The sequence below is a fragment of the Ochlerotatus camptorhynchus genome, unplaced genomic scaffold (assembly GCF_037179485.1).
Source record: "Ochlerotatus camptorhynchus isolate MF236.1 unplaced genomic scaffold, CSIRO-AGI_Acam_v1.1 ptg000436l, whole genome shotgun sequence".
Taxonomy (NCBI): domain Eukaryota; kingdom Metazoa; phylum Arthropoda; class Insecta; order Diptera; family Culicidae; genus Ochlerotatus; species Ochlerotatus camptorhynchus.
This window is the reverse complement of record NW_027040922.1, coordinates 178,804-205,602: the sequence shown is the minus strand read 5'-3', so window position 1 is coordinate 205,602 and position 26,799 is coordinate 178,804. Positions and strand designations below refer to the sequence as shown.

Sequence of the window (26,799 nt, the reverse complement as noted above, 5' to 3'; positions counted from 1 at the left end):
ATCAAAACAAACATAGTGTAGTACTAGAATTTCGACTATAATGGGGTACGTTAATCGTTTGCTTGGGACCAATAGGCTAGTCAAGTCGAGCATAGCATTCTTCATTAATCCACTGGTCGTTCGCAAAAGCGTTTGAATGAGCTTTGCTTAGAGAGAAAGTGTAAAATCTCTCGCCGTCAAGCCACAGAAATGAATAATTCTAGAAAGAGCTGGAATTAGGGCGTAACAGCCTTTGTAAACAATGACTTCTCTCGTTGATTTCTCGGAATTCAAGACACGCCTAGACAAACCAACATATCCATCAGGTAGGAGAAGTCTTCCTCTACTCGATGATGATGTCGATTTGCCAGGGAGAGCCATGACTTCCCTTGACTTATTGTGAGCTAGTTCTTCTGGATCGGTCAGCAACGCAGCAAGGAAAAATGGGAACACGTTTTTGTACAAGATAACTAAGAAAATTATAGCTAACTTCGAAAATCTTGAAAATCTTCTGGAACGCCTTGACACAGATATTCCGAAACTATTTACACTAATTGAAGCTTTGAGTTTATTGTTGGACGAATCAATGAGTAAAGCTACTTACATAAGAATAAGGAGGGACACGAAGAAAAAGAACTTAAACATTTTCCCTAGCTATGATCAAGTATTGTTGAACTTCAAATTACTCAATGTTATAAATGTTTGAAAAAGCTGTGGAGTTCCTTTTTTATCGTTAAGGTCATGAAAACGAAGAATGAATGTCATCCTGATAACAACGAGATGAAAATCACTTCAACGAAAGCTTATACAACGATGAGTGCGCTTGCTAAGCATACGATTGAGCCAGCAGATGAAGGTAAACATAGGTTACTCTCATTTCAACAGTTGACCTTTATTTTTGTTTATAGCTATCATGATTTTTTCTTACGGGATGGACGGAACCACGGGACAAAGGAGAAATGGTAGACGAGAATTCCTTGTTTACCATAACCATGACTCCTTTGAAAATGGAAAGTAAATGTGGAATGGTCTTATGGGAAAACAATGCACCACAATCGGTGCGATCAGTAAGATTACTTATGCTGGAGTATGCGAACAAGCGGAAAAACGTACTAAGAAGAATCGCTAAAGATGTGAAAGAACAAATTGACAATCTGGATACGAACCAGCCCAGGGCTGAAAGTCTCCTTAATAAAAATATAAATATGAGTTCTCGAGTAACATTTGAAATGGGCCTATGTCCTAAACGTAAACAAACCAGAAAATGAATTTTAAACTTTTTAAGCCACTATTCAATTCATATTTAAGAAAATGACGTATTTAAGGAATTTATATTGTTCACAATAACAGTAGTAACTGTATCTCAGTATACAACATCCAAAATATACGAAAAGCTTTCAAAAATATATGAAAATCGATAACCTTTTTGTGAATCTTTCAATGGGGCCCTTTTAGTTAAGCCGTTGTGCTTGTCATCAGATATGGTACGCCCTTTGCTGAGCCTTTTCGCAACATCAAATAAATTCAAAACAAATCATCGGCCCTGCATCAAGCAGTAGGGCCTAGCTTTTGTTTGAAAATTTTCAATCATCGGCCCTTCTACGTCACTACACTGAGGAAACTGTCCCTTCAATTTTCATAAACTGCATCGTATGAACACATAAAAATACGAGCTCCATCCAATTTCATAGGTATCTTATGAATTCATACTCCATCTATAGCATATATAGTTTTATACAATAAACGGTGTTTGAAAAAAAAAATAATTTCATAAACCCATCGTATGGATTGCTTTTACGCAAAATATGTCAAAAATTCATAAGACGATCGTATGAAAAGTACTAGGTCAGTGTAAATTACAACAAAAACAACAAAGATGGCAGATCCAGTTATGCGACGTAGCACAAGGCTTCGTAAATCTGTAAGTAGTAATTTATTATAGAATCAAAGCAGTAATTTATGTTTTAACATCTTTAGTTTTACATTTCCAGATTAGCTTCTGCTGCTTCTGGTTTCACATTGTACATAACTGCACCGTTGCACCAGCTGACCTGGAAGACCCATTGCATGAAAATCGAACGCCAACGGAACTAGTTTTTCGATTCCATCGAACTTTGTTCAGTATTCTCAGCTGCTTCGTCTGATGTACACCAAAATATCAAAGCATCATGATCAAAATCTAAACCAGAAAACGTTTTTAAAAAATTGTAAGTAAATGTTATAAAATACTAATTCAAATACAAGTCAATATAAACTAAGAAATTAAAAAAAATCTCGTTTAACAAAACTAAATGACGAAAAGTAAACGTAGTGTTCCATGATATCCATAATTAATTTGGATTCAAATTTATAGTTGTACACGAGAAAATCATACGATAGCAGTATGAATCAATTTGACAGTTCTTCATAGTCCGATCGTATGAAATTCAACCTAAAATCTTGTCGCAAAAAATCATACGATATTACTATGGAATTTGATGGAATAACAATCTCAGTGTAGGCTTATCAATGAATTGAAATAAATTAATCGAAAAATTTCGTTGATCGGCCGTTTCGAAAATCGAGTTATTTTTAATGATTTTTCTCGATTATGTGGAACTTTCCTACACGATTAGTGGCTATCAAGCAGTGCTAAAGAATGGTATCAAAACCCGATTTGTTTACATTTTGGACATAGGCCCATTTCAAATGTTAATCGAGAGTTCTCTAATAACGATGAAAACATTAAAACGCTGTCCAGACTGGAGAGTTATAACATGTTATTACGGTTGTCAAATAATTGCCACACAGAAACCACCATCAAGATAGCGCTATAACATGTTATAACACTGTAGTCTGAACGTACTATAACCAACAATCAATACGAAACTAACGATTTTAAATTGGCTCACTACTTTAGTAGCCTATTGGTCCCAAGCAAACGATTAACGTACCCTATTCTAGTTGAAATTCTATTACTACACTATGTTTGTTTTGATTCGCTATGAAAGTTTGACAGATAACATAAGGGGTGTGTGGATTCATGCAGAACATGCAGGGGTGAGTGAAATAGCTTGGGACTGCTTGGGACCGTTGTTCTGGTACTGAGTGAGCCAAAAATAATAATGATTTTCTTCGGGACCCAGTGGTCTTAGAGTTACCTCTATGCTATAACCATAGAGGTAACTCTAAGACCACTGGGTCCCGAAGAAAATCATTATTATTTTTGGCTCACTCAGTACCAGAACAACGGTCCCAAGCAGTCCCAAGCTATTTCACTCACCCCTGCATGTTCTGCATGAATCCACACACCCCTGATGTTATCTGTCAAACTTTCATAGCGAATCAAAACAAACATAGTGTAGTAATAGAATTTCAACTAGAATAGGGTACGTTAATCGTTTGCTTGGGACCAATAGGCTACTAAAGTGGTGAGCCAATTTAAAATCGTTAGTTTCGTATTGATTGTTGCTATAACATTGAATGAAAATTTTACGAAACGATGATTAACAGAAAGATATTGAACATACTGACAGACTCGCTGACTGATACGAAATCATCTCAATCTTGTCCTATTTGCCATACAAAATCAAGCCAGTTCAATAGGAAAAATAGGCTAGATTTTCGTAGACGTACGACTAAGTTGAAATATATACACACAATAACTGTATGATATAACTGAAAAATGTAAATAAAATCACATATTTAAATGTATGCATTAAAGTTACAGTTTACTCTGGATTTTTATTCTTAATTGGAAAATTAAAGTTTATAATATCTAATATAGATTTTTTTTGTGAATTTGAGTATTTAAAAATATTTTATGTAATTATTTAGCCCTGTAGGTGTGCTTTTTCCCCTTGTTTAACCAATTTTATCTCTAGTTCCAATCATCTTTTTCTCATCAAGTGTACAAAAAGATACAAATAATATTCTATGGGTTTTGTGGGCAGAACCATGTACTTTCAGAATATGCGTAGAAGTTTTGCTCATATTTGCTCCTTTTGGAGGAAAGTGTCCTGGAAAAATTGACTTTTTTACACAAAAACAGGAATAACTTCCGTAAAACAACATCTAGCAATCCCCACCTCATTTAGCAGATAGCAACCAACTGATGGTGTATTGTATTAACAAATCCTAGTAGCCTTTCAATTCGAATGAATAAAAATTTTCTTCACTTCCACTGTAAAACTTAACAAACCCGGACCTGTTTTTATTACCTCTGCATATTTAATAGGTTATGGGCTCAGAACAGAAAGGAAGGAGTCAAGTTTTTCTTTTAATCTGAAGAAAGAAGCAGTCATCAAGATGTCGGAGGAGAAGCTCTGGTTGTTCGACGGAAGCAATTTCGGAAATTGGTAATTTCGGATCGAAGTCTTGATGGAAGATTGCAACATGCTTGGCTGCCTAACTAAGGCCATTGACGAGGAAGAGTATACGAGGGATCTCGCGGCGAATACTGCGGAAGTACGTGCTCAGAAGAAGAAGAAGCTCGAAGAACGGTGGGCCTTGGACAGAAATTGCAAGAATCTTCTGATTCATCGGATCTCGGAGGATCAGCTGGAATACGTTAATGACAAGAAGACAACCAAAGACGTCTGGGATGCTCTGAAGAATGATTTCGAGCGAATTGAGTTTGCAGGCAAATTAATACTCAAGAAGCAATTCCAAGAGCTAAGGTTGAATGAAGGCGGCGACGTGAAGGCTTTCTTGCAACGTTTTGAGAAGATTCTGCGAGAGCTGAGGGCAGCGGAAGTCAACATGCAGGAATAAGACGTTGTGCTGGTGCTTCTCAAATCTTATGGAGCGCTCATTACGGCCATGGAGACGATACAGCCACTACAGCTGACATTGGAATACGTAAAGAAGCGGTTTCTGGATGAGCAGGTGAAGCGAGTAAATACAGATCTGCAAGCGATGCAGAACATTCGGAAGATTCGGCATTTGCTGGTAAGAAGACTGGCATTAAATGCTTTGGCTGCAGAAAGTTCGGACACAAGCGAGCTGAGTATCCGGAAAATCGTCTCACGTGCGTATTGCGGTGGCTAAATCTGGTCAAGCACTCGTCGCAGAGTATGCAGGATACGTGAAGGTGAACATGCTGTTCGACGGAAGAAAAGTACCAGCAGTAGTGAAGGATGTCCTTTATGTACCACAGTTGGAATGCAACTTGTTCTCGGTGCGATGCGTTGAAGACAACGGAATGGGAGTAAGAAAATAGAACGGAACTGTGAAAATTTTGAAGGACGATCATGTAGTTGCAACCGGTAGAAGGGCTCGTCAACTGTACAAGTTGGACATTAAACTACATGAAGTGTCTAACTCGGTTCGTTCGAAGCAGGTGCAATGGCTTCAAAGTAGGAGGTTTTCAGTTTGTGGCATCGACGATTCGGCCACTTGGGAATGGCGAGTATGAAGGCTCTCTAATTGGCCTGAACAATGTGTTTTCGAAGTGTGTCTGCAAAGGAAGCAAACAAGACAACCGTTTGACGACGTTAAAGAGCAACGTGCATCTCGTCCGTTGGAAATCATTCATTCGGACGTGTGTGGCCCGTTCACGCCGAGAACGTGGGCAAACGAGGTCGTCTCGAGTTCGATTCCAGGTTCCGGTGCAGGTTCCGGTGCAGGGTAAATTATTTGGTGGTGTGCTTATAACTAATTTCGATTAATTTGATTCACACAGCAAAATAAACTCATCAATTCTTCCAACAAAAAAAGCGTAAATAATATTTAACCCGGCTTCAAGAGAAAGCTGTGTAGTGATTATTGGACAACCGGGATAAGGTTGAATAAGCACCTTTCAAGTTCGCACATCTAAACAGCAGGATAACAGCTGTATAGAAGCGTGAATGGAAATGGAATAAGAGCTTGTTCCAACCGTCCCAACATCCATAAGTAGCTGACTAAGTTCGCCAGATTTGCTTGTGTAGAGGTTGAGTATAAACAACAATCAATACGAAACTAACGATTTTAAATTGGCTCACCACTTTAGTAGCCTATTGGTCCCAAGCAAACGATTAACGTACCCTATTCTAGTCGAAATTCTAGTACTACACAATGTTTGTTTTGATTCGCTATGAAAGTTTGACAGTTAAAATGAGGGGTTATTGGTTTTTCCTATGTTTCGAGGGGTGATTCGACAAGCTTGGGACCGAAGATAGTACCAGAGGTGAGCCAAAAAGTTGAGCACGTTTCTTCGGGACCTACTTGTCTTAGAGTTACCTCTATGGTATAAAGGTTGCCTCATATCGTATAACGTTTGAATACAGCTTGAGGCTGTATAAATGAAATTAGTAAAGCGTTTATTTGTAAAAATTGTTAGTTGGGCAGTTTGTGAGTCTAAGAGTCAACTGGATATTTTGACATTTGACTAGCGTAATATCAGAAATAAAGAATATTCTATGCAGTTCCACCACAAACGAAGTGACAGACGGAGCGGCTCGAAAACTTTGGTGACTAACCTGCTATTTAAATTTTTCAGTGTATTACATGGCAACACCACTACTACTGGATTGTACCACATGGCAACACAACTACTGGATTGTACTAGCATTTTCACCAAATGTGTCAGAATGTTTTGGTTCTATCTCTTTCACTCTACTCAAAACTGAAATGCATAAAAAAAATGACAAAATGATACACTCTTTGCACACTGTCGAAGAATCATTGTACACAAAATCCACTTTGTTCAAATCAAAACAAAAAAACTAACCCATCTGGTGGATGATGGCACAAGCTTCCAAGAAAATTCTATACCAGTGAACCACATTATTTTAATGGATTTCTTCGCCAGTAAGTCGTCTGTCACTTCGTTTGTGGTTCCACTAAACATCCAAATAAAAGTTACGATTGCAAATAGAGAAATACAGAAATACATCCCAAAGTTTTTCACAAAAAATACTGAGTACACTTAGGTATATAGGTTCGAGCCTCGGTTCGAGGAACAGCTAGCGAATTCAATATCCTTTTAATCTGCCAAATGATAAGATAAACCTGAAATTTGGTTTAATTAGAAGAATTTAAGAAATTGAAACATCGAGCATAACATTTTACAACTAATACTTTATATAATTTTCATTTTCTAAAATTATTTAATAAAAAAGACAAATGACCTCTGACAATGATTTTCGTAATCCCTGATATAAAAAATTCAAGTTTTACGAAAATGTGATTGTTTTTTTTTACATTTTTTTTAGGTTTATCTCAAGGGGCTGTCAACTTGAGTATTTTCGATTCATGTACCCGACTTAAAAAGGTGTATTTTGTATTTTTTTCGTATTTATGTATTTTTAAGTTTTGTGTATTTTTGTATTAAAGTGTATTTAATTCATTATGAAATGTATTTTTCGTAATCAAAGTATTTTTGAGGTATTTTTGAGTACATTTATTAGGGTTTTTTAGTTTCAGCGTGTACGCATTTACGTATTTTTTGTGTATTTACAATTCAGCTGATTTATGATCCCCCTCGGTTTATCTCTCATTACTACACTGATAAAATTTCAAAGATTTTTTTTATCTGAGTACTGCGGACTCACTCAAGGTGCTTGTCACTTGTAAGCCAGTGTGAACTGTCAAGAGGGAGCCAAACATTCACAAGCAGCAAATGCAGTTACTGTTCTTATCTTTCGTCAAGCATTGTAATCTCATAAAAATGATCTATACTTTTTCACAACACATTGTTAATTTTAACCTCAAAGATAAAAACCAACAGGCTCAGTGATGAATGTATAAAAACCAGCATATACTCAAAAAAATTATCACATATCTAATGGATGAAATCCATGTGAATTTCACATAGCTTTCCTGTGATCACATAGCTGCAAATCCCACCACAAAATCACAAGAATATTATGAGGAAGATGAAATTCATATGAAAAATCATATAAAATTAATTTGATTGCATAAATGTTATGTGAAATTCAGATGAATTCCATTAATTTTGATTATGGATAAAAATCATGTGCGTTTCCAATGGAAGCTACATGAAAACTATTTTCGGTTTAGTTTTTATGAGGCAGCTGAGTTTTCAATTACAGTAAAACATACTTTGGCGAAACATGTATGTAAACAAACTTTGATAGAGTCATGGGGGCTCGAGAACTCCTGGCTCAGAGCTTTTGGCGGGAATCAACCGAGAAAGAGCAAACCAAACTAAACTTGAGAAAATTTTCAAGCAGTTTTCCATTGGCTTGCAAAATAAAATTGGTCGACTCAACAGTACCCAGGTTTTTATGTGTCCCACACATGATTTTTTGCAATGTGATTAACAAATGATATCTATGTGTCGGACACATACTTAATATGTGTACACATAAAAGCCATGTGTAACCACACATACTATTCATTTGACTCATAAATTTCATGTGTGCTTCTGGGTGGATTCTGTTTATGTGTGGTCACATGAAAATCATATGGAATTTCACATGGAAATTCGTCAATAAAAATGTGTGGAATTTTATTAGTGTAGGACTTGATTTTTGTATTTTTAGACTATTAGAAAAAATAAAAATCACTCCAAAAACATCAAGATTCAGGATTTCGGGGTCTTTTAAATACATTATTCTTTAGAAAGAAAACTTAAGTCATTCTTCAAGGTTCTAAGCTATGAACAAACTATTTCTGAACATCAAATGAACTTGAAGTTTATTTACGACGATTCACAATAATATCATGCTTTAGAATTTATACAGATTTTTGTCAGCCAGAAACAGATTAAAAAGATTTTTAACGGTGAAAATACAGATTGAAAATGGGAATAATGTGGCATCACTGCGTCGTCTTTGTATTGGTGCGATGCGTGCTGTTCCCCTCATACGTCGTGTCCGACGCTTATCCGTCTGACCGTCCGTTGCTCGATAGCAAATGACGAAGAAAACTATTTGGCAAACGTTTTTATTATCGCTACTTTTTTCCTCCTTCCCTTACATTGGTGAAAAGGTGAGCAATCAACCGAACATTGAGCTCGCTCATGTGAGCATACGCAATGTGTCGTTTGTTCGATTTGCGCTCTATCATTGAGCCCGTGTTTGGGATTTTTCCGAGGCTTTTTCGTTACATGTCTAAATTTTGATAATTTTTTTAATGTGACCCCCAGTCGAGGGGGACAACTCTATCTACGATGCAAAAAAAGAGTGGGTTTTGCTGTGGCTAGCTGCGCGCACGCTGAGTAAATAGAAAGAAGATTGATGACGATTCTGAAGATTTCCTGCAAAAAGATGATGCGCGATGTAAGTAGATGCGATAAATGAAAGAAGATTTTTCGAAGATTGATTCGCTAGTGTTAGATTTGTTGAGCATCTAGACTTAAGGTTTAGATGTGACGCCCCCCTCGCCCCCAGTATAGAAATTAAAGACGTAGACCTACATCAAGGATATAGGTGCCCTGTCTATAGATTCCCATTTATTGTTATCCATTTTATTTTGTTGTGGGATAAACGCATTCAAATGCTAAAATAATTTTATAATATGTTTGTTTATTTTTAACATGAAAAGCATGTGTAAAATAAACATTTATTTTTGTGAAGAGCTTTTGAGTGTGTTTATTACTTTCTTTTAATTCCGTTATAATTGGTTATCGCTTGACAGATACGCGTATTTCGTCTAATACTTGCAGACTTCATCAGTGCCAAGTACTCAACACCAATACTTGGCATCAGGCTTGATGGAGCCTCGCTCACGAGTTTGAAATGAGCGCTCGGCAGCATTTTTCTGAGGAGTAGAATAGAGTTCTCTACCACCGTTAGTATTAGTGAGCAGTTTCACTAATCCAAGCGTTTTACTGGTTGAAAATAAAAAACAAACCGCTGTCAAGTCGTACATTTTGACAGCTGATTTCGTGGTGGAAAATAATAAACAAATCGATTTTACACGGCTACACTAGCAACGTTGTATTAGTGAAATCTTGCGGCAAGAAGTCAATGCCTACTGCCAAATCATTCCACTAAGCTTCAGAGCTTGTGAGCGAAGGAGGATAAAATGAGAGTGAGATTTTCTGCCATTCACGTTTCTGTTTTCTATCACACGCTCTTACTTTCACTTTAGGTGAACTCTGAGCGTCTTGCGTCGAACAAAAAAGTCAATCGGAGACTCGAAAAGCGCACCTCACGTCAAATCATCCTCTCGCTGAAGTTCACTCTCCCTCTCTCTCGAGGAGTTTTTGTTTACTTCACGCGGTAACCGCAAAATACCCAATAATAGGTCGTATGAATAAAAGCGTTTACTTTACTTTTCCCGTAAGAAAAGCACGGGAAAGTAAAGTAAACTCTTTTTATTCATACTACAAAGTAAGCATTTTCGAGGGAGACTGGAACTACTCATTAAAGCCTAGTATACAGATCGAAGCGAAACGAAAATTGAAGCACGCGAAAAATCATGAAATTTCGCTAGCGAAAAAGGTTGTGAAAAAATGTTTGTGGAACATTTTCCAGTTTCCTTTTTTCGCAGTTTACAGTTCATGTGAAACGAAATCGATCAGTTTACACCTCCGGTGAAGTGAAAATCTGACAGATACGCTCTCCCTAGCGCTCTCCCGAAACGTCAACTTTTCGCTTAGCTGCTGCTCTTTTCGCGAGCGCTGCATGCGCGAAAAAAAAATAAACGTAAGCGAAAAAGATGCGATCCACAAAATTAGATTTCGCTGGATCACATCTGTTTACAGTTCAAAGCGAAGCGAAATATTTGCCAATTGCGTTTTTCACGCAGGTGAAAAATGTAGTATTTTGTATGAGATTTTCGCTTCGCTTCGATCTCTATACAGGCCTTAAATGAGTAAAAATATTACCCATTTATGAGTATTTGTTATTCAAAAATGAATACTTACTACTTGTTTTTTTAGTTGTAATTACTCATAAATGGGTAAAATTTTACTCATTTAATGGGTAGTCTCAGTTTCCCTCGAAAATGCTTACTTTGTAGTCATTATTGGGTATTTTGCGGTAACCGTGTTCTTCAATATTCCAGCCGCCATAAGGCATTTTACGAGACGTTTCGAGTCAGCTGTTTTTTTTTTCTGTTTACCTATTTTGACGTTTACCAGCGGGCCGATTTGTTGACATACCACGACCAAAATCAAAACAAAAACATCAGACGTAAACAATAACAATGCCTCGAGCGCGTTCGTGTGGCCCACCAGGAACTGTCATCAAGACGTCACGTAAAATAGCTTATTCGCTCGAGGTGAGGGCTGGCTAAACTCGCAGGACAAGAGTGTTTTAAAACCTCCAGTGAGTTTGAGGAGTTTCAGCAAGCCTGCTTGGCACTGATGAAGTCTGCAAGTAGTAGACGACAAACGCGTATCAGTCAAAAGATACGTAATTATAACGGAACTAAAAGGAAATAATCAACACACTCAAAAGCTCTTCTTAAAGCGATTCCGTTAAGAGGTTCGACAAAATTTAATGATTAATCACTGTAACTGGCAAGCAAGCCCATTAGGTCGTATGAATAAAAGCGTTTACTTTACTTTCCCCGTAAGAAAAGCACGGGAAAGTAAAGTAAACTCTTTTTATTCATACGGCCCATTAATGGGTGAAAAAGTACCCTTTGCGAATTAAAGTATGTAAACTCATAAAATAGGTAAAACGTCTTTACCCAATAATGGGTAAAGAGATTGTACGTCAAATCATCGGGTACTTTTCACCCATTTTCAGAAATGAAAAGATTTAGAAAATGGGTAAAAAGTATACATTTTCAATAATTGAGCTATTTAGAGATCAATATTAATTTCATTTTTCGCATATTTCATTGAAATGGTGGAAAAATTACCATTAATAACTTGTTTTTTATTTATTTCGATAATAATGGGACCATATCGAGTGCTGACAAATAAATAAAGAGGTAACAATACATAATTATTGCCGCTTCCCGGGAGGTTCAACCATCAGCCACTTACATCCGCAGAGTCTTCTTGTGCTCCTAGAAGGATCATACCGCTTACCTACTTGGCATACACTGTCCCTGCTGTGCATTGTGTTTCTTTTGCTTCGGAAGTATCTTCTTGTCATCCCTTCCTGGAACACTTTGTTTACGGCCACTTCCTTGTGGATCTGAAATTAAGCAAATGAAAATCATTAAATTTCATCTGAATTTCATAATGTACACCACCTAGATATATTTCAAATAAATACTTACATTTCAATACTCATTTTATTAGGCATAGATGGCATAAAAAATCCATTTTTAAGGCCTCGTATTCACTATTGATAAAGATAATTTTCACCCAATAATGGGTAAAATAATACTCATTTTTCTTCCCCGAAGAGGTCAAAAAAATGAGTACAAAAGAACCCATTTTGAAAAATATTCAATTACTCATTATTTGACAGCTTCATATACTTACTAATAATGGGTACTTTTATACCCATTAATGGGTACTTGCAAGTTACAGTGAAATCAATTTTATTTTTGTTCACATACACGGAAAGAAAATTGTTTGCATTGAACCAAAAAAAAACTAGTTGTATTTATTTAAACAAACAATTCCGGTTGAAATTATATTGCATTTTGTTGTTTCAATAATACTTATTCATATAAATTCAAAATAGGATTCTTTTGACGTAGGACTACGTCTTTGATTTCTATATGGGGGTACACTTTGTGAAAACTGAAAATGGAACATGTAACAAATTAAGAAAGATTTTGAACGTTAATAATTCAACTGCCCCTAGTCCAATTTCAATAGTTTTATCACCAATCGATCAGAAATATGGCTACGCATCGATAATAATGCTTCCGAATGTTGATTTTCAATAAGAAACTATTGAAAAACTGGTAAATGTTCAGCATTGTCCAAAAGCGTCGAATTAACTAACAAATCCACCAATTACCTACATGCATATGCTGCTTCCCCAGCACAGTCGTCAGAGAGTAGTAAGTAGACGAAACAAGTCGAAGTGACATTCGCCTCCGATCCTCGGGCGCGTGCGAATAGGAAGGATGGAATTGCGTAATATTTTGCACACTCATCGCCATACTCAGAACCACACGCTCCCAACGACCACACAAAATGCTCTCCAGAGTTGTAATCTTGTAACCAAACTTGGAAACAGGGGATACACTCAAAAAATATATCACATAGGGATTAAAAATTTGCATATTCTGCATAAAAAATACATAAAAATTCCCTCCCTTTTAACATATTCTGCAAGAAAATACTATTTAACAAAATTTTTTAGGAAAAACTGAACGATCAATGAGAAAAAATAGCCTTGACTTAATGGTGAAAACTATTTTTGTAGCTCTTTAAAAATTCTACTCTAACTCTTTTCTTAAATGCACTTGGTGGCCCCGAAAAGGGCCGTTTTGTTACTTGGTTGTTGGTGATAATCCATGGCCATGACTGTCTGCGCTTGGCGTGTTCAGTGACGGCATCCGGCAACGGCAAGACGGTTCGATTGGAACATTTAAAATGTTGGCTTCAGTCTTCGCGTCTCTTATTAAACATCCGTCTCTGGCTCGACCCATGTACCGTACCGTGTATGGTGAGCAGTGCCAGTCCGCGATGATTTGCTAGCCCGACCAGCCTGTATGTTTGTTTTCAAAATCTCGAAATCAACCCCGCGTCAGAAAGCGAACGCATGAACGTACATTTTTGAGAGCATGTTTTTTAACTCGTACACAGAATAGTTTTGCTCCGTTACTGATTGCATAGAATCCACAGAACAAACTTAGCCGATCTAAATCTGAATTTTAAAAGTACTCAAATAACTCTCTTATGGAATCTTTGTAGTGGCCCTGAAAAGGGCCGGTTTTGTAGATTTTCGACGGGGGAATTAAGCGCGTTCACCACGGATACGATGTTTGTGACACGCTTGGCGTGGATGACACACAGGTTGGTATCTTCGAACAGACCGACCAGATAAGCCTCGCTAGCTTCTTGTAGAGCCATAACAGCTTAGCTCTGGAAGCGCAGATCGGTCTTGAAGTCATGGGCAATTTCACGCACCAGACGCTAGAAAGGCAACTTGCGGATCAGCAGTTCGGTCGATTTCTGATAACGACGGATCTCACGCAGGGCGCGATGCCTGGCCGGTAGCGATGAGGCTTCTTTTTACTCCTCCGGTGGCTGGAGCGCTTTCGTTGCCTATGAGACTGGAGCGCCTTCGTTGCCTACTGCTTGCGAAGAGCCTTTCCTCCAGTGGACTTGCGGCGGTCTGCTGTGTGCGAACCATTTTCCATGTGTACGATGTGAAGTCGATGAAAGCAAACTGTAGAATAAAAAATAAAAACGACTTCCATTCTGTTTTATAACATGCGTTTGCTGTTTTCAACCAATCAGAAACGATGAAAGAACAAGAACACAACAACTAACAATAAGAATTTAACCCTCGAGTAGGTTTAAAAAAGCCGAAATTTGAAATTTTGGTTCACTTTCGTTTCAACCTTCACCGACGACACATCTACCATCACCATCATATACAATGACTGGACGCGGCAAGGGAGGAAAAGGACTCGGCAAAGGAGGAGCCAAGCGTCATCGAAAAGTGCTGCGTGATAACATTCAAGGCATCACTAAACCTGCAATCCGCCGTCTGGCTCGTCGTGGTGGAGTCAAGCGAATTTCCGGGCTTATCTACGAGGAAACCAGAGGCGTGTTGAAGGTGTTTTTGGAGAACGTTATTCGAGACGCTGTTACTTACACAGAACACGCTAAGAGGAAGACCGTCACCGCAATGGATGTCGTTTACGCTCTGAAGCGACAGGGACGCACTCTGTACGGTTTCGGAGGATAAATTAGCATCATCGGCTCAGACAAAAAAACGGCCCTTTTCAGGGCAACCAAATGAATTATAAAGGTGTTTTTGATTAACTTTCTTGTCGGGATTTGAAAGGTGGTAGGGATGTGATCGAATGATGATTTTTTCAGTTTAAGGTTGTTAGATTTAACCTACACAGAGAAAAAAAGTACCCTAAATTACAGTTCTTTTTACTTAATTTTGGGTAATTTTGAGTTTTGCATCCTACTCTCACTTTTTGTTCACGAAATTAAAAAAAAAAGCGAAAAGAGGTCAGGTTTCGACCAATAGTAGATAGATTTTAATTCTAAACAAGCCAAACGATTGGAAATTTATCTACCAATCTGCTAAAATGAACACTTAGTTAATTTTCAATAGGTCACTATTGAAAAATACCAAATGTCCAACTGTTGCAATGGTGATCAAAATTATCACCGAATGACTGAAAACAGTGCAGACTTAAAAATCGAATTCGATGCGGTCCCACTGAACGGTGCTCATTCAATCACCGTAAGTGGTGGTGTCCAGTCCAGCAGCAGCAGCAGCAGGAGTGCTTTCAACAACAACAACAACGAAAGGTTGCCTGCAAGCAGCGAGCTGCAGAGCTCCAATCATAGAGAAGGAGGAAGAAGTCCCACACCTAGGCTAGGATCGGAATCAGTAGCTCGTCGTGCTCAGCTCAGCAATACTCAACCATCACTACAAAACGGTCCTTTTCAGGACCACCATAAATTTGTTAAGAATATTTTTTGGACATTTGTCAAGGTCATCAGTTCCCGCAAGCAGCTAGCTATCAAGGCTCAACCTGGTATCTATAGAAGGTGTGGAATTATAGGCCCGAATGTATTGGTGAGATTAATCATCGTCCGACCATTTTCCAGAGCACGCTGGTAGGAAGTGTTAAAAATCCATATAGAATTTGAGAGAAGTGGGAATTATTCGCTTTGGGTGTATATTCAGTCCCCAGAAAGCCAATTAAATCAAATTTGTGAGAAAATTAGCACTCACGAGTTCAATCTCTCGAAGTCCCTCCTTTTTTACATATTCTGCACAAACGATACTTTCCGGGGCGGGGCGCCCTATTCATATATTTCGGAAGGAAATCCTGTAAGGGGTGAATTGAATACACTTTAATTCAAAATGCACAAAACTGAAAAACTCATAAATAAAAAAAAAAATACACCTTTTAAAGTCGGGTAGATGAATCGAAAATACTCAATTTGACAGTTTTTTGGATTCTCTTCATCAACTTTCTCTTTGAAATAAATACTACAAATTTGATACGCTTACAAATAAAAAACGGTGATTGATGATGATTGATCAATTAAAAAAACTAAATGTTCACATTTGTTCCGTCCACTAGCGGTCCTACGTCAAGCTTCCGTTCGTGCCCCTAGGCACAGACCCTTCTACTTTTTGTTTTAATAAGCCATTTTTCAACTGCAACTACTGTAAAAATAACAATATTCTATGATTAAGTCAACAATAGTTAATTTTAATTTATCATTTATTTGCTGTGTCCATTCCCCGGGCCATGAATGCAAAAATAACTACTAACCATTCCCGCTCTTTTCCACTTTCCACGTAAGTATTGTTTTTAATTGTGAATTTCGGGAAATAAGTGCAAGATTTCCGAAAATCTTGAGACTTAAGGTAAGTAAGTATGCTGCAGTATGCTGCCTCAGAAATTCAATTGCAATTCTGTTTGTTGCAAAAAGAAAACAAAACATAAAAAAAAATCGCCATATTATTTTTGAATCAATAAAAATATTTTTATTTCTACTGAATTGTCAGACTTCATAAAATGAATATGATTGAATCAACAAGAAATCCAGGGGGAACGACACTTCAGGATTATCCCATTTTTACCCAAACCTCTCATAACATTTTCAACGTGCACAAAATTTCAATCCATCCTATCTATTCTTTCTAATCCCAACTTATCCCTTCTGCATGCACACAAATTGTCAAGCAAGCCGTGCAGTTTTTCGAAGTTTTCTCGCGTCACTTTTCAAATAGACCAATGTAACATATCCACCATTTTGAGAAAATCGAAGTTGAAGTTCGACAGATTATTATTTTAACTGTTTAAAAACAATACATTTTGCAATACTATTTTTAGTGTAGCCAGTGTATAATAAAGTTGAAAATTCAGAAGAAACGGTAAAATCACAATTTTACTTTGAATTTCATGCTACAACATAGAAAAAACCACATAGGACGTTTTGACAAGTAGAGTTGTACATCGGACATGTTACATTGGACGATTTTTCTCAATGACATAATCAATGAGTGTTACATTGGACGTTTTGTCTACATGATACTAGATTCCCTTTCACAGATTTCAGAGTATAGTACCTAACTTTAGATTGCCCCCGCCTTTGGAAAATGAGCACCAATCATGTTAGGCAGTCCGAATGACCGAAGTAACAATCATATACCCATCATTTCAAACTGTACATTGGACAATTTTTTACCTATGATTATCTTAAATAAATGAAAGTGAATTTGGATGGATGTTTTTGTATGACATACAATGATAGAAGAGCAACAGTTTGTATCGCTTAACTCGGTTTGTTTACATTTGTTACATTGGTCGATTTGAAAAGTGACGCGAGTTTTCAGGAAGACCGCGAAGCACTCTGCCAGTTACTGTCAGTTTTCAACAATCTCCACAACAAACACCACGTATGTCAGTTGGCCATAATCGGTCGCGGGGGTAAACACATCAAGTGCATCACGGAAAAGACGGCAATGCACATCCATTTCTCGGACTCAAACCGATCGAATTCGATGGATAAGAGCCCAGGTGTCTCTTTGTTGTAGCATGGAAGTTGCCGAACAGGCACAAAACAACTGTTGATTTCGTTCGAACAGTTGATTCTAGGCCCGGGAAAAGCATCACCAATAAAACCCCCTGCGACAAACAGGTGGAAAAGGAACTCAGGTCATTTTTTCCACTCGGCCCGCTGCTGTTGGTTCGGAGAAGAAAGAGCTAATGGCGAAGGAAAACACTCACCGGCTAATGGAGTTTCTGTTCGAGAATATTGCGAATTAAAATCCGTCAGCTGGGAGTATTAACCGGATCCTAGTGATCCATCGCCGCCACCCGTTCCTCCTACAGTACGGTTTCGACCTATTCGGTACGGAAACGTTTTCTGCACTTGAGCTGTGAGCTTTGGTTAATATTGTTGGGCGGTGACCATTGATTGCGTAACGATAAAAATAAATATGTTCGACCCCCCCTCTTGGATCAAAATGTAACACTGAAAATGATCCCCCTCTATTTATTCCGTGACGCTCTAAAAGCCACCATTTATTTTTTTGATTTCGTTATGCCTTTTTTTATTTCTAGGTAATTGTATTATTAATTTTCAAAATAAAAACAAAATATCAGCGTAGTTTAAGAATAGCAAAAATCTCAAGATATAAAAATAAAAACATATGCATCTTGCAAGCAAGATTTAGTGATGAAATTTTTTTACCTGTATTTTCAAACTTTACAATAATTACTCCTCCTCCCCTATGTAATTATTCGTAACGATATAGGTGACCCCCTCTACCCCTATAAGCGTTACGTAATTTATGGACGCTGCCTTCCAGCTAAGTTTTATCTTCTTTTTACACCTATCCTCTTCGCGTTCAGACTCGTATCCCTCTGAAACATTTTAACACCCCTCACATCACATCCATTCCCAGATCTATTCCCATCTATTTTTTTCTATCCCTGCTCTATTTTCGTCAACATGACACACTCAAAAACATCCCATCAATTATGTTTTTCCCCGGAAATCCCAAGTAATTACTAGACTGAAAAAATACATCCAATTGAGTGTCGTTCCCCCTGAAGAAATCTATTTTAAAAACAAACATAATTTTGTTGTTGACCCAGCTGCCAAATTTGACAGCTTACGTCAAAACCATGAAAGCTCTTTTGAATTCGAAAAGATTTTCTTTTTGATTTAACAATCCATGGGTTTTGAGGAACAAAAAAACTGGATTTTTGAAACAATAATGATTTCTTTTTGCAGCGTTTTTACGTTTAAAATATTATTTTCTGCGTGTATAGTTGCCAAATCAAACAAAAATATTCACGTTTATTTTCAACACAAATATTTTTAAAATAAACGTAATTTTTTTTTTTTGCTTTTCTTTTACAGCGACGTCAATGACTTCTAACATGGAATATGTTTGAAATCAACTTAGTTTATGTTTGTGGCCAGAACAAACTGAGTTTACGTTTAAATTTACCTCAAATATGTCTGATTCGACGATATTTTTTTCTGCGTGTGTTTTGCAAGGGGGGAGGTGGCTGTCAAATACGAACAATCGTCGCCTACCTCGCATAACTGGTGGCAAACATAAACAACCCATAAGAAACCTACAGGGTTTGTTTACGTTTGGAACCAGTTTCATTCAAGTATGATCAGTAGGCTGATTTGACAGCACGTCTCCTCCCCCCCCCCCCCAGGTTTTTTGTTAATGGTACAGGATGAATTTTTATTTAATCGTGTGTTACTTGCCGTTGAGATGAGTACATTCGACTCAATTTTGAGTTGACCAGAATAAGCGTGTAGTAAAAAGCTGTCAATTGACGTCATAACTTTTTTCTTCGGGATGTCTTGATGTAGAACGAAAACAAAACTCTGTTGAACGAAACGTGATAGATTTATTCAAAAAGTTTTATTAAATCCTGTGTCAAGGTAACCTATACTGCCCGTAGTGACCATTCATGAAAATGCTAAGTAGACATTATATTTTATAGGATGTTCCTGAAGAAAATTCTGCAAATCGGCCGTATACCGGTGGTTAATTATGTAACAAAGAACCAAATTCAAACAAGCACCGCTTGCTTCGAAATCCGGAAGCTGGCCCGGCTCCGTGTGGTAGACAACAGTGAAATCGGTAAACGGGCCATGGCTGAAGGAAAGCCTCCCAAGTGCATTCATGTATACAACAAACAGATGGTAGCCAAAGTCGGAGATAAGGTGCTGGTGGCAATCAAAGGACAGAAGAAAAAGGCCATCCTCGTTGGATGCCGACAGAAACAACAACCCAAGATTCCTAAGTTCGACAGCAATAACATAGTGCTGATTGATGACAATGGTACACCTCTAGGAACAAGGATTCACGTTCCTATTCCGACAATTCTGAGAACCATCCTAAAGGAGAAAACGCAAGCAAAAGGAGCGGACTATACAAAACTGCTCGGAATTGCCAGTAGATTTGTTTAGAAGTGGATGAAATGAACATAAATAAGTTAGAGTGATAAGAAACGCTTTTTATTTCAAACACGCCGTTGTTTTCCATAATCGATCCCTTCGACCATTAAAGGATTGTTAGATTTGTCGTCTGATTTTCGCTTCTTCGGTACGAAACTCTTCTTTCGTCGGGTTGTGATGCCTGTCACGTGCTTCAACGAATCTGGAACGATGTATTCCGGTACATCGCCGAGATGTTCCTGTATTTTCACCGTATGAAGTGTGCGATCGTGTCGCAAGGCCTGTAAATCGCGGGGGTTTTCCTCAAAAAAGCTCTGCAAGACAATTTTACAATGCGATTAGGTAGGTTCAAAAACGAAAACCACTAGGTTAATCGATTTACCTTAAGCTTCTCCGAGTTGAACATTTCCGTTTTTATTTCCTTTATTCTGGCTTCACGAATCGAAAATTTAGTGACAGCTCTCCAAGCATCTCTAGCTCTGTAGCGGAAGGGTTCAACTTCGTCCATTTTAAATTGGTAGCTCCTAGAATGAAAACATTGTTAACTATTTGTTACATTCAACGGATGGAATCTAACAGTACTTTAGAACTTTATCACCCTCCTGGTGGCCTGGATTCAAATGATCCTCCACGGCGTCCATTATTTCCTTTTCTTCGACAGAAACCAAAGACAAAACGCTTCCGGTGTTATTACCACGAGCAGTTCTTCCCGCCCTGTGTATATAAACATTGACATCCTTCGGGAAGTCAAAGTTGATCACGTTGGACACAAACTGAAAGTCGATTCCCCGAGACACGCCGGCCTCTGACTCAACTTGTTTGGCTATTTGCTTCATCATTTTCTTCTTGTCTCCCTTTTTCTCGTTAACCGATGGATCCAGCACGTGCAGTTCATCCGACGCGATGATAATGTCGTAAAGACCCTGAGGTAAAAAAAAAACAAATTGGGCTGATTCAAATATTTGATAAAGTGAAAGTTCACAAACCTGATTGAACTGATTCACAGTGTGACATCTTATTTTTGCTGGCAGCTCTGAATTCAATATGCAAGACCTTATGCTGAACTGCTCCAGGAAAAGTTTCAGCCTAAAAATAAGAAATAGTGTTTTAGAATGACGGCAATATAATGCTTAGCTTTCAAATGGATTCAAACAAACGTCAGAGAGAAGATTAGTCTGTTATCCTGCTCCAGCCAAGGAATGTCCAAGGACATTCAATGCCGTATCAAAGATTGTTGGTTATTTTTCATCCTTCGATATTGGATCTAATGGTCGTAATAAATTCTAGCGAACTCACCTGTAACATCGATCAATAGAGTTGACGAAGATTATGCTCTTTCCTTTGACGAGCTGCAGCTTGAATAGTGTATACAGAACTGCCGCTTTTTCAACCTCTTCAGCCAATATGTGATAATGAGCAAGCTGCGATGCGGGAGCCATCTCAGGTTCCTCAAGCTTCAAAATCACCGGATTGTGCAGGATAATTTTCTTCAGCTCAAGTACGTCCTTTTCTAGCGTTGCTGAGGCCAAGATTGATTGATGCACGCTAGGAAAGAAATCCAGTACTGCTTTTAAATCGTTTTCAAACCCAAAAGAAAACATCAGATCCGCTTCGTCCACCACCAGAGTCTGTAAGCTATCTTTTACGGTAATATTTCCTTCCTGAAGTTGAGCAACCAGTTTCGCCGGAGTTGATACCACTATATCTGGACGTTCCGCAAGCATGTGCTTCAAGGCCACCTTATCGACTTTGGTTGACAAATCTACGCATCGCACTAAACGGCCGCACTTAATCGTAAGGTCTTCAATGACCTTTGCTATCTGATGACAGAGATCTTTACTAGGGGCCAAAATAACCACCGACGTCTGCTGTTCCTTCGCATCTTGTTTATGTTTGAGGATTTTCTGTATGATTGGTATTGAGAATGCGGCCGTTTTACCTGAGCCCGTACGGGCACGCACCATAACGTCTTTCCCTTCCAATAGCAACGGAATAGCTTTCTCCTGGATCAATGTTGGACAGAGCCAGCCCAGCTTTGCGATTCCCTAAAACAGCACAGGTAAACAATCTGTTGAGGTTAGGTTGAACATCGAATGCGTAGTATTTTTTCATCGTTCCTTCTACCTACCTTCAGTATTCTGTCATCGAGTTCCATATGATGGAAATTCAAGGACTTTTTTTCATCGGAATCAGTCATTTTGGTGAATTAGTGTTTTTTTTTTTTGAAAATCGCAACTCAAAATTTTATTATTTTATTCACATGCTACCGATGGTACGCATGAGAGAAACGAAACTCGAATGAAACAAAAAAGAACGAGCAACCGCAGGAGTCAAAAATATTTTATGTTGACACGTACACTCAAAAATTGAACAAACGAAATGTTTCACCAATTCATATGTCAACTCGCTGAACGGTAAACGCAGCTGAATATGACCACCGACAAACCGACATGAAACTTTGAAATGTTCCGTAAAAATCTGCACTCAAAAAATATTACTAATCGAAAATAGAATAAAATTTAATCTTTATTTTATTTAGCTTTGTTTATTCATAGCTTTGATTAAAAAGTAATCCATTCCAGGTTTTGTTTTTATGCATGAGTATGAATAACATGTCATGGTTCATGATTATGCATAACAATTCGTTTCTCTGTTTAACTCTTGTCATGAATCGACATAAACCGCCTCAAAAAAGTATTTTTATCTGAACTTCAGTAAGTGTTTATAAATCATTATTTAAATGTAACACCATTATTTTAGATGCTGATGTTTGAACTGTGGTCTATTCCGTTCGGTGATCGAGTATTCTGAGGTTCTTCCTATATGTAGTCAAAACTTCTGGTCATTTCAACGCCAGATCAACATAAACAACACTCGGTCGTTGGGCTACTTCCGGTTCTGAGTTGATCTATACGGATGGAAAGTGCCTTGGCAAATCAATAAGATGACAACGTGATCGAAAAATTGTACATCATTTAAAACAAGGTGCTTCCATGCGAGAAGAAGGTGTACTGTATCTGGGAGAGATTGGTTCGTCGTACAACAACCTGAACCGGATCCGAGGGGCAATTCACTGCTCTCGAAAATGAATCGAAAATACGTCAATGAAAAAATACATAAAAATTCATCATAATTCGTCATTACTCAAAAAAAAAATGCAAAAAATACAAAATTCGGAGAAAAAAATACACAAACATTCGACGAATAAAAAAAAATACACGATAATTCGTCATTTGCACGAAAAATTCGAAATATGTACAATCAAAATGCTGAATTCGGTCAAATCGCGTAAATTTATTATTTTATATTTTAATCCGAGCTAGAATCACAAAGCAGTGTATTAATGAGTAGGATTTCACCAATTTTCAAGAAAAGTGCCTTAAATCGTTTATTAAATAAAAAAACATTAATGAGTAGTTGTGACCCAAAAATAATTAACGAATGCGTAACAGCCTTGGTAACAGATGCTTATTAATGTGTAATGAGCGGGGTAAGGGGCTGTTCATGAACAACGGGGGGGCGATTTGGCAATTATCCACGGCCCATACACATTTTTAAAAATTTTGTATGGAAAATTGTCTAAGTAGGGGGGGGGCGGTAGCTCAAGAATCCCAAAAATCTGTCTACGTAGGTAATGAACAGCCCCTAATGAGTTTATGAGTAATGCCTCTTTACTTTAAATTCGGTGAAATTCTACTCATCAGTGGGTGTTTTAAAGTTAGCGTGTGCTGTGCATTTGTCAAACAAAACGTCAACATTGTGAGTTTGATCCGTTTGATTCTCGGTTCGAGTGGTAAACATAAACACTGAAATTACAGAATACACTTATATTGCTGATTGCATCTGAAACTGGACCGTCCCAAAAATGCAAAAAGTGTGATAAAAGTGCACGTTTCCGTCAAATCGTTTTGATGTCTTGGGAGCACTTATTGCTTGCATCATAAGGAATAAGTGCACGGAAGACACCAAGACGATTAGACGTAAACTTGCAGTTTTATCACACTTTTTAATAAGTAAAAACGCGCTTATTAGTCCAATTTGGTGTGAAACGCGCAATAACTGATTTTCAATACATTAATGCATAAAAATACACTTTTATTTTTCTAATAGACAGAAAATAACATATATTCAAAAAGTGCAAAATAATACATTATTACGCAAAATACACGTTTATTCGATAAAAAAAATACTTCAATACGTTCATCAATACGTTGGCCTGAATTGAAAATACACAAATGAATCGCCTCGCTTTCACGGTCCCTTTCATCCAATGAATACCCCCCGTATGCAAGGTAATTTTGTGGTTTTGCTGCCCCCTCGGTAGAGATGAAATTTTGCGCTCTTTTTTTATCAAAAGAATCACAACAAAATCAGAGAAGTCGGATTTTTTAAATTATTCGTTTAACATCTAATCGATTATATCAAGAGCAAACTTTCATTACGTCGAATGTAACAAAGGTAAACAAAGTCGAGCTATCAGTGTCAATCGATTCTCCTGCTATTACACTATGTATATACCACAGACAAACAGACATAACACATTGAATATTTGTCACTGTGAAACATCGTCGCAAAAACATTACCGCCATCTGTTGAGTACACTGTGGTGGGTAGTACGCTGAACAGATGGCGGTAGTGTGTAAACGTCAAACGCAAGGGAATTGACTATGCGTGCCACAGGTGGCGGTACTACCAACTACGATACTTTTAAATTGACCATTAAATGCTTGTTCGATGAACAACTTGCGAGTGTTATGTCTGTTTGTCTGTGTATATACTATCCGAATATAGGATCAAATCCCATTTTTAGATTTATTTGCCAGTCAAATTGCTTTTTGACGTAATCACCTTCCGATCAAAATAGTTTTCGATGTTACTTAAGTCACCCAATTTCTATGGAGATGCCGTTTGACTTAAGTAACAGCGCGGAGAAACCCGTGAAAAGTGTACGTTCGTCGTTTCGCTTTCTCATTATTAAAGTGAATAAATCGAACTGTTTGTTGCTAAGATGATTTCGGTAGTCCTAAAATGATGAATGGGCTGCACGTAAGGAGACGTAATTGATAATTCTCCCGAATATCCTGGTAAATATACACTTTGAATTAAGTAACAATAGGGACCACCAAACGACGTATAATAACTTTTGACTCAAAAACCAGTATTTTTTAGCATGAAAGCTAGCGATTTGCATTTGTATGATTAAAACCCTGCTAAATATGTTAAACATTGCTATAATTATGAGATTATATGTGTTTACTTGGAAATAGGAATAACTTTTCGGTCATCAAAACAAAACTTTATTTTTCTCGCACCAAATGTTACTTACGACATAATGAAAATTTGCTCTTGATATATAGTTTTATTTTGGATTATATAGTAGTGTTGCCATGTAGTACAATCTAGTAGTAGTGGTGTTGCCATCCCTAATAAAAATAACCATAAAAGAGAGCTTAACGACGTGTTCGGGGTATCATCCAAACCATTTGTGGGATAGTTTACCCATCCGGGATACAGTTCGTTTAAGGTATTTGTTTATAGGGATGTGGTACACTGAAAGATTGCAATAGCAGGTTAGTCACCAAAGTTTTCGAGCCGCTCCGTCTGTCACTTCGTTTGTGGTATATGTGTTGTGTTCGATTACTTTCTCTTGAAATCTACGCGGATTTTCTTGTGCAGTTTTTTTACTCTCCCACAGGTTATGGGCCCAGTATGCGTTTTCGGAAAGTGCGAAGGAAATTTTTGAGAAATTTTATTCTGTCGATCCTTTTTGGCTAGGTTATTCGGCGGTCGAATCGAGTGAGCGGATTTGAAGAGCCTCACGTTCGAGAAGTTGAACAATCGAAATTGGAGCACATGGAAATTTCGCATAGAAATGTTACTCACACGCGAAGAGGTTTGGCATGTAATTGCTGAGCCGAAGCCAGAACCAGTAACCGACCAGTGGAAAAAGGCTGATCACAAAGCTAGAGCGACGGTTGGGCTTTGTATAGCCTAGTGAAAAGTCACAGACAAACAGACATTAGAAGAAAATTTTGCATGCGCACTAGCACCATAGAGGTAACTCTAAGACCACTGGGTCCCGAAGAAAATCATTATTATTTTTGGCTCACTCAGTACCAGAACAACGGTCCCAAGCAGTCCCAAGCTATTTCACTCACTCCTGCATGTTCTGCATGAATCCACACACCCCTGATGTTATCTGTCAAACTTTCATAGCGAATCAAAACAAACATAGTGTAGTAATAGAATTTCAACTAGAATAGGGTACGTTAATCGTTTGCTTGGGACCAATAGGCTACTAAAGTGGTGAGCCAATTTAAAATCGTTAGTTTCGTATTGATTGTTGCTAGCACCATCTATCATCCACATTCCCAAGCAGGGTTGCTTCCACTCACTTGCTATAAAAAAATATTTTTCGGAATTATGCAATCATTAGATGTTATAATGATATGTTGTACATGTAAGTAACAAGAAGAGGCTGTAAAGTATGTGTTTGATTTATAAATCCTGTCAATTTCGCTTTCAGAGCGTCACAATCAGCGATCTTATGATTCGTGAGCGTTCACTCAGAGTGAGCGCTCATGAGTCGTAAAATCGCTGATTGTGACGCACTGAAAGCAATATTGACAGATTTTATGTGTCAAACATATACTGCATGACCACTTCTTGTAACTTACATGTACAACATATAATTATAACATCTAATGATTACATAATTCGGAAAAACATTTTTTATAGCAAATGAGTGCAAGTAACCCTGTTCCCAAGCATTGATGTGCAACTAGAGCATTTCTCGTTCATGCCATTTTTTCACCAGTTGCTTATCCCTTGTTCTGTCAACGCGTCAGCTGTGTTGAATAAAAACAAACAGATGGAAGTCAGTGATG

At 37.8% G+C, this 26,799-nt stretch overlaps 3 protein-coding genes across 3 annotated transcripts; 2 read left to right on the top strand and 1 right to left on the bottom strand.

The window, feature by feature from the left end:
- Window positions 1-14,309: 14,309 nt before the first annotated feature.
- LOC135711761 (histone H4) lies at window positions 14,310-14,791 on the top strand. Its single transcript, XM_065234724.1, has one exon. The coding sequence runs from the start codon at window positions 14,376-14,378 to the stop codon at window positions 14,685-14,687; it is 312 nt and encodes a 103-aa protein (XP_065090796.1). The 5' UTR covers window positions 14,310-14,375; the 3' UTR covers window positions 14,688-14,791.
- Window positions 14,792-19,318: 4,527 nt separating this feature from the next.
- Window positions 19,319-19,962, top strand: mRpL14 (mitochondrial ribosomal protein L14). Its single transcript, XM_065234723.1, has 2 exons — window positions 19,319-19,393; window positions 19,456-19,962. Exon 2 carries the CDS (start codon window positions 19,457-19,459, stop codon window positions 19,922-19,924), a length of 468 nt encoding a protein of 155 aa, XP_065090795.1. The 5' UTR covers window positions 19,319-19,393; window position 19,456; the 3' UTR covers window positions 19,925-19,962.
- Window positions 19,951-22,181, bottom strand: Hlc (putative ATP-dependent RNA helicase DDX56). Its single transcript, XM_065234721.1, has 6 exons — window positions 22,041-22,181; window positions 21,209-21,957; window positions 20,899-20,998; window positions 20,495-20,835; window positions 20,295-20,436; window positions 19,951-20,226 (listed from the first exon to the last, which is right to left on the bottom strand). The coding sequence occupies exons 1-6, from the start codon at window positions 22,107-22,109 to the stop codon at window positions 19,978-19,980; spliced, it is 1,650 nt and encodes a 549-aa protein (XP_065090793.1). The 5' UTR covers window positions 22,110-22,181; the 3' UTR covers window positions 19,951-19,977.
- Window positions 22,182-26,799: the final 4,618 nt, after the last annotated feature.

Bases quoted from the DNA above. Each gene is read 5' to 3' on its own strand.
- LOC135711761 (XM_065234724.1), top strand. From the start codon at position 14,376: ATGACTGGACGCGGCAAGGGAGGAAAAGGACTCGGCAAAGGAGGAGCC.
- mRpL14 (XM_065234723.1), top strand. From the start codon at position 19,457: ATGTTCCTGAAGAAAATTCTGCAAATCGGCCGTATACCGGTGGTTAAT.
- Hlc (XM_065234721.1), bottom strand. From the start codon at position 22,109: ATGACTGATTCCGATGAAAAAAAGTCCTTGAATTTCCATCATATGGAA. The intron at 21,958-22,040 runs GTAGGTAGAAGG...GTGCTGTTTTAG, and splicing joins TCGATGACAGAATACTGAAG to GGAATCGCAAAGCTGGGCTG. The intron at 20,227-20,294 runs GTAAATCGATTA...ATTGTCTTGCAG, and splicing joins TCAACTCGGAGAAGCTTAAG to AGCTTTTTTGAGGAAAACCC.